Source organism: Drosophila subpulchrella, chromosome 2R (genome assembly GCF_014743375.2).
Source record: "Drosophila subpulchrella strain 33 F10 #4 breed RU33 chromosome 2R, RU_Dsub_v1.1 Primary Assembly, whole genome shotgun sequence".
Classification (NCBI taxonomy): Eukaryota; Metazoa; Arthropoda; class Insecta; order Diptera; family Drosophilidae; genus Drosophila; species Drosophila subpulchrella.
Window position 1 is genome coordinate 2,221,936 of NC_050611.1, and position 13,956 is coordinate 2,235,891.

Genomic DNA, 13,956 nt, shown 5'->3' on the forward strand with positions numbered 1-13,956 from the left:
GAACATGCGTCGTCCGGTGACCCACTGGTACACCAAGGACCAGCCCATTTTCGAGAACACCGAGGAGATGCCCGACTGCCGCATCGACGTCACTCGAATCCCCGGTGGCGCCGACACCCCGCCGCACCTGAAGATCTCGCACAACACCTTCGAGACGATGGAGAAGGCCAACTGGGAGTTCCTGCGGCTATCCCTGCCCGTCACCTGCATGGGCGAGTTCATCGGCGAGCAGGAGAAGGCGCGCCGCTGGGACGAGATCAAGAACCGGCAGTACCGGCTGATGCGCGAGGCGGAGGCCGCTGCCCAGATGCAGGTGCAGACCCAGGCTGCCCACATGGACCACATGCTCAAGGGCGGCTTCAACATGAACGACATCAAGGGTCTGACCCGGAATTTCGATGAGCACGCGGATGCTGAGGCGGATCACATGATGCGGGGGCCGCATCGTCCGCCGCGAAAGGGATCCCTTACCCGCAACATCACCTTCGAGTCTGACATGTCGGCCGCCCTGGACGAAATGCAGCGATCCAGTTCCGTGCTGGACATGAACGGACTGGGCGAGGAGCTGGACGACAAGAAGAAGCGTGGCCGCAGTCCCTTCAAGTTCTTCTCGAAGAAGTCGCGTGACCAGAGTCGCGAGAAGATGGGCGCACGCACGCAGGACACTTCCCTGGAGCGCCGCAATACGGTGGCCCATGGCCGAAACGTGGTCAACCAGCAGATGACCACGCGAGCTCCCACGCTGAGGCTGAATAATGTAGGTTTTAGTTCTTAGTCGTCAGAAAACCCTTGATCGCTTTATGTTTATCCTATCCTTATCCTATCCAGGCCGAAATCCCGCCCAGCCCCGTGGCCCAGGGACCCAAGCAGTTGAGTTCCTCCAATCTGGGTCAGCAGCCAGTGGAAACTTCCGGCGACGAGATGTTCGACGCCGAGTGCCTGAAGTTGATCAACGAGTACTTCTACGGAGTGAGAATCTTCCCTGGCCAGGACCCCACCCACGTGTACGTCGGCTGGGTGACCACACAGTACCACCTGCACAGTCGTGAGTTCAACAAGAACAAGGTGCGCCGTGGATCGGTCTACATCGAGGACGACTACGAGATGGCCATCGAGCGAATCGACCGCCAGAGTTGCTATGTGGTGCGGGCGGACGAGCTCTTCAACGAGGTGACCCAGGACGCCTCCGGCAAGGGAGCCTCGCAGGGCATGTTCGTGGGCTGCTTCGTGGACACGGCCACCGGCATCATCCGCTTCACTTGCGAGGGCAAGGACACCTCGCACCGCTGGATGATGGAGCCGGACACCAAACTCTTCCCAGCCATTTTCGTGGAGGCCACCAGCAAGGAGATCCTGCAGATCGAGCTGGGCCGCACCCCCACCACTCTGCCCCTCTCCGCGGCGGTCCTGCCCACCAGTGACAAGCACATCAATCCGCAGTCGCCGCCACGTCTAAAGGTCCAGTGCCTGCGTCCCCATCAGTGGGCCAGGGTTCCGAACACCTCGCTCCAGGTCCACGCCCTGAAACTGTCCGATGTGAGGGGTTGGTCCATGCTGTGCGAGGATCCCGTGTCCATGCTGGCCCTGCACATCCCAGAGGAGGATCGCTGCATCGATATACTGGAGCTCATCGAGATGGACAAACTGTTGTCCTTCCATGCCCACAGTCTAACCCTTTACGCGGCTCTTTGTTACCAATCCAATTACAGGGCTGCGCATGCCCTCTGTCAGCATGTGGACCAGAAGCAGCTGCTCTACGCCATCCGGTCGGAGTACATGAGTGGACCACTGCGTCAGGGCTTCTACGACCTTCTAATCGCCCTGCATCTGGAGTCACACGCCACCACAATGGAGGTGTGCAAGAACGAGTACATCACTCCGCTGGGAGCCGAGCTGAAGGAGCTGTACGCTGACGAGGAGATGCAGCACTCGCTGCGTTCCCTGGTCACGGAGTCAGTGCGTCCGCAGCTGCGGATGACGGAGATCACGTGAGTTGACCCCTTTGGCTGGCTTTTCGCTCTACCCACAATGCACAGGTTTCCCCAATCACTGCGCGGGCTGGGGACATTGGCATTCTGACTATCCGTTCGATTATTCGTTTGTTCACACCTCATTCTATTTCGAATCTCCCGGTCCTGCATCTGATCCAACACTACACCTGATCCATCGATCCATCGAACCTCCTGCACCGACACAACAACAACAACTACACCCGTCCAGACCCCCTGTGATTGCAACATCTAGTATGCCAAGTGTTTCCAGCGAACCGATCCCCGACATCGACCAATTGTACTCCCCGAAGTTCCCCCTAGAAGTAGTCAGGCAGTTTGTAATGGAGGCGCTGAAGGATGCCGTCGAGATCAATCAGGTCCACAACCGCGATCCCATCGGTTGGACCAACGAGAACCTCTTCCTGTGAGTATCCATCGCCCTCTGCCAGATCCATAGATAGTCCTATAGTGATAGCCCCATCCCTGTTTGCCTTGTAGCCCTCTAATCAAGCTCACAGACCGCCTGCTCTTGGTCGGCGTCCTGACCGACGAGGATGTGCAGCGGCTGTTAGTCATGATCGACCCGGAGACCTGGGATCCAGCTTTCGAGAGGGGTGAGTAATGGATGGCCTTATGTTTTGGTTGGTCGATAAAGTATAGTCAACAAGATTGTTTTTAATCAAGTACTTCATCAAGATATGATTAAGCTTTGCCTATTTTTTTTGGAAGCTATATTTTGGAGATCAATAGATTGCAAGATCCATTTTTATTTCTATGTTAAATGACTTAAGTTTATTAGATGTCTTCGAGTACAGTTAAACAAAAATTAATCTGGATGTTGAACTTGAAGTTTCGTATTACATATTACTTTTGATACAAATTTTATAAAACTGCTTGATTTAATTTGAAACAAGGGAGAACGCTATAGTCGAGTACCTCGACTATCAGATACCCGTTACTCAGCTTAAGGGACCAAAAGGAAATGGAGATATGCAAGCAGCAAAGCGAGATTTAAATGCGCCACCTACCGACGGAAGACTGATTTAAGCGTTGTGGGCGTTAGGGTAGGCGTGAAAAATACATTATTCAATAGAATAAGTTAGCCGCGCACTTTGCTCTCTCTGAGCGCCGGCAGTGCTTTTTTCTTTGCCGCTAAGTTCGGCCGGCAACTATTTACATACACACACATACACGCGTAAAAACATTTCGCATTGTCTGGCTCTGACGTCATAGCTTTTTTTCTTGGGAGGTTTGTGGGCGTTAGAGTGGGCGTAGCAAAATTTTTTTTGGGTCAATCGGCAGGTATTGACAAGACTAATACATTTCAGTTAAAATTTTCTATCTAGCATCAAAACTGTAAGCGCCACAGTTTTGGGCGGTTTGTGGGCGTTAGAGTGGGCGTGGCAGTCTACTGAAACAAACTTGCGCTGCGTAAGAAGCTCAGGAATCTGCACGCCAAATCTCAATAGCCTAGCTCTCATAGTTTCCGAGATCTCAGCGTTCATCCGGACAGACAGACAGACGGACATGGCTAGATCGACTCGGCTAGTGATCCTGATCAAGAATATATATACTTTATGGGGTCGGAAACGCTTCCTTCTGCCTGTTACATACTTTCCGACGAATCTAGTATACCCTTTTACTCTACGAGTAACGGGTATAAATATTTGGATCAAGTCTGAAAATATTTGATATGGTGGTATTCATATTTACTTAAAATATTTCCTGCCATTAAATCAAGGTTAAAATTCTTTAAATTAACCAAATATTAAAACTGAATATTTTTCGCTTTGTTTTTCATTCATTACGGTCTTAATTATCTTTAAATATGAAAATATTTTATTTACCAATCAATGTTATTTTAAATATTTAAAACATTTATTTAGTGATATCAAATATTGTCAATTAAAATCAAGCAGTTTAATATGATTTGTATTAAATAATACGTTTTTGTACTTAATTTAAATATGTACTTTGAATCTTTGAATTTAATGTGCAGATATTTATTATACCCGTTACATTTTAAATGTAAAGTACCTACTTTTGGAAAAATATTAATGTAGATTACTTTGTTGACCATATTCTACGGCCCAACCCCTGAAACCGAAGCCCTTCTAATCCAAAAATTCTAATTCGCCCACAGAGGGCAAGGACGAGCACCGCAAGGGCTTGCTGACCATGAAGATGGCCGAGGGCGCCAAGCTGCAGATGTGCTACCTGCTGCACCACCTGTACGACACCCAGCTGCGCCACCGAGTGGAGAGCATCATCGCGTTCTCGCACGACTTCGTGGGCGATTTGCAGACCGATCAGTTGCGACGTTATATCGAGATCAAGCAGTCCGATTTGCCCAGTGCTGTTGCGGCCAAAAAGACTAAAGAGTTCCGCTGTCCGCCGCGAGAGCAGATGAACCAGATTCTCTGCTTCAAAAACCTCGAGGCCGATGACCAGGACAACTGCACCTGTGGCCTTGAGTTGCGCGGACGCCTGGGCGACTTCCACGACTGCCTCATGCAGAAGGTGTCGCTCAACGCTCTCCAGGAGCCGGATGGCGTCGAGGGCGCAGCGATCGAGGAGATCAAGACGGGACCCATCACAAAGATCTACAACTTCATCAACACCGTCAAGGAGCTGGAGGAGGGGCCCAAAGAGGTGGAGGAGCCGGAGAAGAAGACGCCCGAGGAGGTGTTCCGAAAGGTCCTGATCAAGACAATCGTCAGCTGGGCCGAGGAATCACAGATCGAGAATCCCAAGCTGGTGCGAGAGATGTTCAGCCTGCTGTTACGTCAGTACGATACGGTGGGCGAACTGGTCCGCGCCTTGGAAAAGACCTACGTGATCAACACCCGGGCCCGCGATGACGTGGCCGAGATGTGGGTGGGCCTCAGCCAGATACGTGCCCTGCTGCCCGTCCAGATGAGTCAGGAGGAGGAGGAGCTAATGCGCAAGCGCCTGTGGAAGCTGGTGAACAACGCCACCTTCTTCCAGCACCCAGACCTTATACGCATCCTGCGTGTCCACGAGAACGTGATGGCCGTGATGATGAACACCCTGGGACGGCGGGCGCAGGCCCAGAGCGATGCGCCCACGCAAACGGAGGTCGCCGAAGGAGCTCCGTCCAAGGAGAAGGACACCTCGCACGAGATGGTGGTGGCCTGCTGCCGATTCCTTTGCTACTTCTGCCGCACTGGCCGGCAAAACCAGAAGGCCATGTTCGATCACTTCGACTTCCTGCTGGACAACGCCAACATCCTGCTGGCACGGCCCAGCCTGCGAGGATCCACGCCCCTGGATGTGGCATACTCGAGTCTGATGGAGAACACAGAATTGGCTCTGGCCCTGAGGGAACACTATTTGGAGAAGATTGCCGTCTACCTGTCTAGGTGCGGGCTGCAGAGCAACTCGGAGCTCGTGGAGAAGGGCTATCCGGATCTGGGTTGGGATCCCGTGGAGGGGGAGCGCTACCTGGACTTCCTGCGCTATTGCGTTTGGGTCAACGGCGAGAGCGTCGAAGAGAATGCGAACCTTGTCATTCGACTTCTTATCCGTCGTCCGGAATGCTTAGGACCGGCTCTAAGAGGAGAAGGAGAAGGTCTGTTCCGCGCAATCGTCGAGGCCAATCGCATGTCGGAGCGCATCTCGGACCGCTGCAAGATGCAGGACGAGGCCGAGGGCACCATTGCCGGACTGAACTTCACACACCCGCTTCCGGAGGGTGAGGAGGACGAGGACTATATCGACACCGGAGCCGCCATCCTAAACTTCTACTGCACCCTGGTGGACCTGCTGGGCCGCTGTGCCCCGGACGCCTCGGTCATCGAGCAGGGCAAAAACGAGTCCCTGAGGGCTAGAGCTATTCTGAGATCTCTGGTGCCACTGGAGGATTTGCAGGGGGTGCTCAGCCTGAAGTTCACCCTCTCGCAGACGGCGCCAGGCGAGGAGAAGCCCAAGTCGGACATGCCGTCGGGCCTGCTGCCCAACAACAAGCAGAGCATCGTGCTCTTCCTGGAGCGCGTCTATGGCATCGAGGCCCAGGACCTCTTCTACCGCCTGCTGGAGGACGCCTTCCTGCCCGATCTGCGCACCGCCACCATTCTGGACAAGAGCGACGGATCCGAGAGCGACATGGCTTTGGCCATGAACCGCTACATCGGCAACTCCATCCTGCCGCTGCTCATCAAGCACTCCAAGTTCTACAACGAGGCCGAGAACTACGCGAGCCTCTTGGACGCCACTCTGCACACGGTCTACCGGCTGTCCAAGAACCGTATGCTGACCAAGGGGCAGCGCGAGGCCGTCTCCGACTTCCTGGTGGCCCTCACATCCCAAATGCAACCTGCCATGCTGCTCAAGCTGCTGCGCAAGTTGACTGTGGATGTGTCCAAGCTGTCCGAGTACACCACCGTGGCCCTCCGGGTGAGCATTTTTTATTAGTTTCATTATTTTCATTTTTTACACACGTTGAAGGGTATATTCAATATACTTGTATTCTTCGAACAGTATGCAACAGGTTAAAAGTATAAATAGTCTTGAATCCGATCACAAAAATAGTCGATCTAGTCATGTCCGGCTGACCGTATGAGATATTGAGAACTATAAGAGCTAGAGAGTTAAGACTTAACATACAGATTCTAATGATTTTTAAATGCGTTTAAATGCGAAACGATATGATAATATTAGAAACTTAATGTCCCAAATAAAAGATAATTTAATTTCAATATTTTGCTTACTGCCATTAGATTTCATTTTGGCTGAGGGAACGTTTTTGAAAATATCCATTACAGTTTTCGAAATATATTTTAATTTTTGGGATAGGCTAATTTTTGTTAATTTTTCTTTTTGTTATTTGTATATTGTCAAAGTCACTTACGGACGATGTATAAAGAAAAAGCATAAACGAAATTTGAACTTTTTTTCCTTCGACCATAGGCTTTCTTGTTTTAAGTGTTTTTTAATAAATATGTTTTTTAACTTACGCATAACACTAACCAAATATTTATTATATCAGTTATTTGGTTATTATTAAGCTAGGTATTTACATTTTTTTTAGTTTTAATTATGACCATTCATGAATTATACTAATAATTTTAGTAAAAGAGTTTGGAGTTTCATTCATTTAATATCGTTTTTGTTACGCAAGTATTCATTAATAAGTTCTTCATTCACTGGAATAATAAATTAATGTATTAAAAATTGCACTGCTATTTGTTTTTATTTGTGTTCCACTTAATCTTGTTTTTAAATTTTTTAACCTAACTTAAAAACTTTAAAAACAATTTCTAACAAGTTGTTAATTTATTTATTAATATGCTTTGGTTGGGTATAACATTATAATAAATTTAATCTTAACTGAGAAGTCAATAACAATATGATTATTAATCTTAATAGCACATACATCAACACAAACGAATACAAGCTTAAATCCCAAACTAATCCAGTTTTCCTTAACCTCCCATAGCTTCTCACCCTGCACTTCGATCGCTGCGCCAAATATTACGGCTCAACTCAAGGCCAAGGCTCCTATGGAGCCTCATCGGACGAGGAGAAGCGCCTGACGATGCTGCTGTTCTCGAACATTTTTGACTCGCTCAGCAATATGGACTATGACCCGGAACTGTTCGGTAAAGCACTGCCCTGCCTGATCGCCATCGGATGCGCCCTGCCCCCGGACTACAGTCTGTCCAAGAACACGGACGAGGACTACTATGGCCGCCAGATGGGCGCCCCCGACCAGCCGCAGTATATGCCCAATCCCATCGACACCAACAACGTGCACCTGGATAACGACCTGAACTCGCTGGTGCAGAAGTTCAGCGAGCACTACCACGATGCGTGGGCCAGTCGTCGTCTGGAAGGCAGCTGGACCTACGGGGAAATCCGGTCCGATAACGATCGCAAGCACCCACGTTTGAAGCCCTACAACATGCTCACTGAATACGTACGTAGGCCAGTTTGTCATCCGTAAATGCACATTAATCAAATCCATTTGTCATTAACTATTTATTCTATTTTTGATTTCTAGCTTTAACTAATCAGTATAACGATTTAAGTAACATTTTGATTGATTTTATTTTATCATACTTTATCTAACAATTACGAATTGATAACAACTTTTCAGGCTAATTTAGTGTCACAGAGATCTTTACTATTGTATTCGTCTTATAAAATTGGGTAATACAGTAATGTTCAATATAAAATATATTGTATATTTCTTATAATCCTTACGATTTTGCTCATTTTAAATATGTATATCAATTTCTGTGACACTAAAGTAAAAAGGATATTTACATTTATTTTTATTCATTTACATTATGTGTGCTAATATCTTTACTTAATATTTATAAATTAATTCATCAGCTAACAAGAATTCGTTCGATCGACATCGAAAGTAATACTGGACAACTGAAACTTCTCTGATGAGAAACCAACTCACCAATTAAATCTCATTGACAGGAACGCGAGCGCTACCGGGATCCAGTGCGGGAGTGCCTGAAGGGACTGCTGGCCATCGGATGGACTGTGGAGCACTCCGAGGTGGAGGTGCCACTCAACCATCGCGGATCGACGCGTCGTCAGTCGAAGCCCCAGATTGTATGTAGCACCCAAGAGCCTCTGACTAATCCTCGACATGAGAGCCCTCTAACCCATTTTCTAAATTATATATCTGTTTTCGAATTGGCCTTTCTATCTTTATGCCACGCCCTCGCCCACGCCCTCTGCCGCCCCTTAATACCGATAGCACGAATTCCAGAACGAAGGCAGCCCCTTCAACTACAATCCGCACCCGGTGGACATGAGCAACCTGACCCTGAGCAGGGAGATGCAGAACATGGCTGAACGCCTGGCGGAGAACTCCCACGACATCTGGGCCAAGAAGAAGAACGAGGAGCTGAACGGCTGCGGCGGGGTTATCCACCCACAACTGGTGCCCTACGACCTGCTGACCGACAAGGAGAAGAAGAAGGACCGCGAGCGGTCCCAGGAGTTCCTTAAGTACATGCAGTACCAGGGCTACAAGCTGCACAAGTGAGTAATAGAGTAAGACTAAAGTGGTCCTGATTGCACCATGAACCTTCTGATTATAGGCCTTCCAAGGGAGGAGCCGTGGAGGAAGGAGGTGCCACCCAGGCGGCCGTTGAGCTGCGCTTCTCCTACTCCCTGTTGGAGAAGCTCATTCAGTATCTGGACCGAGCCACCATCAACATGAAGCTGCTGAAACCATCAACCACGTTCAGCCGCCGCTCATCCTTCAAGACGGCCACGCGAGACATCAAGTTCTTCTCGAAGGTGGTGCTGCCCCTGATGGAGAAGTACTTCTCAACGCATCGCAACTACTTCATTGCCATTGCCACGGCCACGAACAACATTGGAGCGGCTTCGCTGAAAGAGAAGGAAATGGTGGCATCGATCTTCTGCAAGCTGGCCGCTCTGCTGCGCAACCGGCTGAGTGCCTTTGGACCCGATGTCCGCATCACGGTGCGGTGCCTCCAGGTGCTGGTCAAGGGCATCGATGCCCGCACCCTGACCAAGAACTGTCCCGAGTTCATTCGCACCTCCATGCTGACCTTCTTCAACCAGACATCCGATGACTTGGGAAACACGATCCTCAACCTGCAGGACGGCAAGTACAGTCACCTCAGGGGAACTCACCTGAAGACCTCCACATCGTTGGGCTATGTCAACCAGGTGGTTCTGCCCGTGCTAACGGCCATGTTTGATCACCTGGCGGCCTGCGACTATGGCAGCGATTTGCTGCTCGACGAAATTCAGGTGGCCTCCTACAAGATCCTGGCCGCCCTGTATCACCTGGGTACCGATGGCACCCTGACGCACGATAGGAAGTATCTGAAGACCGAGATTGAGAGGCACAGACCTGCCTTGGGATCCTGCCTGGGCGCCTACAGTTCCTGTTTCCCGGTGGCCTACTTGGAGCCCCACCTCAACAAGCACAACCAGTACTCGCTGCTCAACCGCATTGCGGATCACTCACTGGAGGCTCAGGACATCATGGTTAAGATGGAGAGCTGTATGCCGAATCTGGAGACCATTCTCGCCGAAGTGGACCAGTTCGTCGAGTCGGACAAGACGTACAACGATGCGCCGCACATTATCGATGTGATCCTGCCGTTGCTGTGCGCCTATCTGCCATTTTGGTGGTCCCAGGGTCCCGATAACGTGAGTCCCACTAGCGGCAACCACGTGACCATGGTCACCGCCGATCACATGAATCCGCTGCTGCGCAACGTGCTCAAGATGATCAAGAAGAATATTGGCAACGACAACGCTCCGTGGATGACCCGCATTGCTGCCTACACGCAGCAGATCATCATCAACACGTCGGAGGAGCTGCTCAAGGATCCCTTCCTGCCGCTGGCGGAACGGGTGAAGAAGCGCACAGAGAACATGCTGCACAAGGAGGACAGCATGCGGGGATTCATCAAGTCGGCCACGGACGACACCTCGCAGGTGGAGACGCAGCTGCAGGAGGACTGGAACCTTTTGGTGCGGGACATATACTCGTTCTATCCGCTGCTCATCAAGTATGTGGATCTGCAGCGCAACCACTGGCTGAAGGACAACATCCCAGAAGCCGAGGAGCTGTACAACCATGTGGCGGAGATCTTCAACATCTGGTCCAAGAGCCAGTACTTCCTCAAGGAGGAGCAGAACTTCATCTCAGCCAATGAGATCGATAACATGGCCCTGATCATGCCAACGGCCACTAGGAGGTCGGCCATCTCGGAAGGTGCTCCCGCCGTGGGTGGCAAGGTCAAGAAGAAGAAGAAGAACCGGGACAAGAAGCGCGACAAGGACAAGGAGGTGCAGGCCAGTTTGATGGTGGCCTGCCTCAAGCGTCTCCTGCCCGTGGGATTGAACCTGTTCGCAGGCAGGGAACAGGAGCTGGTGCAGCACTGCAAGGATCGGTATCTGAAGAAGATGCCCGAGTACGACGTGATCGAGTTTGCCCGCAACCAGTTGACCCTGCCCGACAAACTAGACCCCTCCGACGAGATGTCCTGGCAGCACTACCTCTACTCGAAGCTGGGCAAGAGCGAGGAGCCGGTGGACGAGCAGGCGCTGGAGAAGGCCAATGTGAATTCCAACGAGAAGGGCAAGGACAAGACCCAGGAAACGGTGGACCGCATCGTGGCCATGGCCAAGGTTCTGTTTGGCCTGCATATGGTAAGTGCCGGCTCGACTCCACCCAGGCGGAGGCTTCCCAATCTCTATCTAGATCTGTCAATTTTTAAAATTTCTAAATGCACAACTCCGATGCCATCAGTTCGAGTAACTCATCTTTATTGAAACTGTTCGAGCCTCTCTGTGCTACCAGTGCAACTCTAATCTTTCAACTTTAATCTGTTAATCACTCGATCTTTCTTTTCCTCTCGAACCATCAACAACATGATCAACACCAACATCGACATGCACCCACATCGCCAACTCTCCATCCACCCCGACAACTGTTGACCGAAATGCTGACCGTTCCGTGAACGAAACATTTACAGATCGACCATCCACAACAGCAGAGCAAGAATGTCTACAGGAGCGTTGTGTCGATCCAAAGGAAGCGTGCCGTAATCGCATGCTTCCGGCAGACATCGCTACATTCTCTACCCAGGTTATTACTGATTGCAGATTGCAGAATGCCGATTGATTAGCTCTGTGGGATCTAACTAACCGTACTAGCGTTCTATGAGTTCTTTATCTGTCCTAATACCCATCTTCTCATCTTCAATGGCATCAGTCTAATCCGATCCTGAATCCCCACTAACAGCTAATGCACTAATGTGAGCGCCGTGTTCTAAACGCCATTTGTATTATTGTATATTTTTATGGACTTGCCGCACGCTTGCTTGCCACTTGCAAATCCGATTCCGAATCCCCTAGGCAGCCAGCTCCAAGAACAGATCCAAACGCTGGAGTTCAAAGATCTCGGTGGCGCGTCGCCAGGCAGTCATTTCAAGCCTACGCGCCAAGCATCTTTATCGCATGAGCAGGTGGTACTCGTACTCGTAGTCGCATCGATTGGTTCATCGCCTCCTAAGTTTTTTAATTACCCCACCGAGGACCAGCATCAGTTCTTGTTTCTCTCTTGAGTTGCTCTCTAATTTGATTAACCAAAGGCATGCCTATCTGTTTGTTTCGAATGTTAAGGACTGTCTCTGTTTTGCATAACTAACTTATAAACCACATCCCATCCAGACATCGGGCCTGCAACATCTTTGCCCGCTCCTACTACGAGCAATGGCTGCAGGAGGAGAACGTGGGCCAGGAGGTGATGGTCGAGGATCTGACCCAGTCGTTCGAGGACTCCGAGAAGTCCAAGAAGGAGGGTGAGGAGACTGACAACAAGCCGGATCCGCTCACCCAACTGGTGACCACTTTCTGTCGCGGCGCCATGACGGAGCGCAGCGGTGCCCTCCAGGAGGATCTGCTCTACATGTCCTATGCCCAGATCGCGGCCAAGTCCACGGGCAAGGAGGAGGAGGAGGGCGGCGACGAGGAGGGCGGGGAGGGAGGCGAAGAGGGCGAAGGCACCAGCATCCATGTAAGTTGATCCCAACTAGCTTAGACCCACTAACAACAGCTAATACCCCAAAAACCCAACATGTCTGACTCAGTGTCGGATGAGGCAACTAATGGTAACTATTCACTCAGCTGAGACTTATAATAAATGGCTTTGTTTTGAACCCTTGCAGGGATCTCTATATGTTTTAATCCCTGAACCCAGCTTTAAAACCCTTACCCCATCTAGCATTGTCCTGACTAAACCATTTTCAAATACATCCACAGGAACAAGAGATGGAGAAGCAGAAGCTACTCTTCCATCAGGCACGTCTGTCCAATCGTGGCGTTGCCGAAATGGTGCTGTTGCACATTTCCGCCTCCAAAGGTATACCTTCGGAGATGGTAATGACGACACTCAATCTCGGCATCGCCATTCTGCGCGGAGGCAACATCGACATCCAAATGGGCATGCTGAACCACTTGAAGGAGAAGAAGGACGTCGGGTTCTTCACCTCGATAGCCGGACTGATGAACTCCTGCAGTGTACTGGACCTAGACGCCTTCGAGCGCAACACCAAAGCAGAGGGTAAGTCCATTTGCCCCGTGATCCCGCCAGCCGATCTCCTCCAGCTTTCAGTTAACTTTGGTTCGCACTCTTCTAAGTTCGATTACTCTATTGATTTGTGTCTACTTCCTTCCGACTGATTTCCCCACCACCCAACACCACCATGCCTCGCATGCCTTTACCGCCAACCAACCACAACCCACCAATCCCGTGTACGTGATTCCCGCTATCGTTGTACCAATCCACCCATATTTGCAACACACACAAAGAGTATATTCCGAGTGCGGGTGCAGGTCTTGGTGTAGGTTCCGAGGGCGCCGCGGGCGAGAAGAACATGCACGACGCGGAGTTCACCTGTGCTCTGTTCCGGTTCATCCAGCTGACTTGTGAGGGCCACAATTTGGGTGAGTTCACAGTTTGATGTTGAGTCAACACAATCCTCAACCCGATCCCTTACAGAATGGCAAAACTATTTGAGGACCCAGGCCGGTAACACCACCACCGTAAACGTGGTCATCTGCACAGTGGACTACTTGCTGCGTCTACAGGAGTCGATCATGGACTTTTACTGGCACTATTCGAGCAAGGAGATCATCGATCCCGCCGGCAAGGCCAACTTCTTCAAGGCCATCGAAGTGGCTAGCCAAGTGTTCAACACCCTCACCGAGGTCATCCAGGGTCCCTGTACACTTAATCAGCAGGCCTTGGCCCACTCGAGGTTGTGGGATGCAGTTGGTGGCTTCCTCTTCCTGTTCTCCCACATGCAGGACAAGCTATCCAAGCACTCCAGCCAGGTGGACCTGCTCAAGGAGCTGCTGAATCTGCAGAAGGACATGATCACCATGATGCTTTCCATGCTGGAAGGAAACGTTGTTAACGGTAAGAGAA

At 50.5% G+C, this 13,956-nt stretch overlaps 1 protein-coding gene across 12 annotated transcripts in view; it reads left to right on the plus strand.

Annotated features, from left to right (window-relative positions):
* Window positions 1-13,956, plus strand: part of LOC119551861 (ryanodine receptor) — a 29,762-nt gene that overhangs the window by 12,539 nt on the left and 3,267 nt on the right. For 3 of the 12 annotated variants that reach the window (XM_037861446.1, XM_037861449.1, XM_037861448.1), the window contains 14 exons: window positions 1-757; window positions 829-1,988; window positions 2,263-2,415; window positions 2,490-2,605; window positions 4,135-6,407; window positions 7,450-7,929; window positions 8,445-8,582; window positions 8,731-9,017; window positions 9,077-11,174; window positions 11,501-11,613; window positions 12,198-12,543; window positions 12,789-13,089; window positions 13,362-13,472; window positions 13,528-13,947. In XM_037861446.1, the coding sequence (XP_037717374.1) occupies window positions 1-757; window positions 829-1,988; window positions 2,263-2,415; window positions 2,490-2,605; window positions 4,135-6,407; window positions 7,450-7,929; window positions 8,445-8,582; window positions 8,731-9,017; window positions 9,077-11,174; window positions 11,501-11,613; window positions 12,198-12,543; window positions 12,789-13,089; window positions 13,362-13,472; window positions 13,528-13,947 (8,753 nt within the window). Of the gene's footprint in view, window positions 758-828; window positions 1,989-2,220; window positions 2,416-2,489; window positions 2,606-4,134; window positions 6,408-7,449; window positions 7,930-8,444; window positions 8,583-8,730; window positions 9,018-9,076; window positions 11,175-11,500; window positions 11,614-11,882; window positions 11,993-12,197; window positions 12,544-12,616; window positions 12,638-12,788; window positions 13,090-13,337; window positions 13,473-13,527; window positions 13,948-13,956 lie in introns of all 12 variants that reach the window. The other 9 variants (XM_037861443.1, XM_037861442.1, XM_037861451.1 and 6 more) reach the window with 7 other exon arrangements.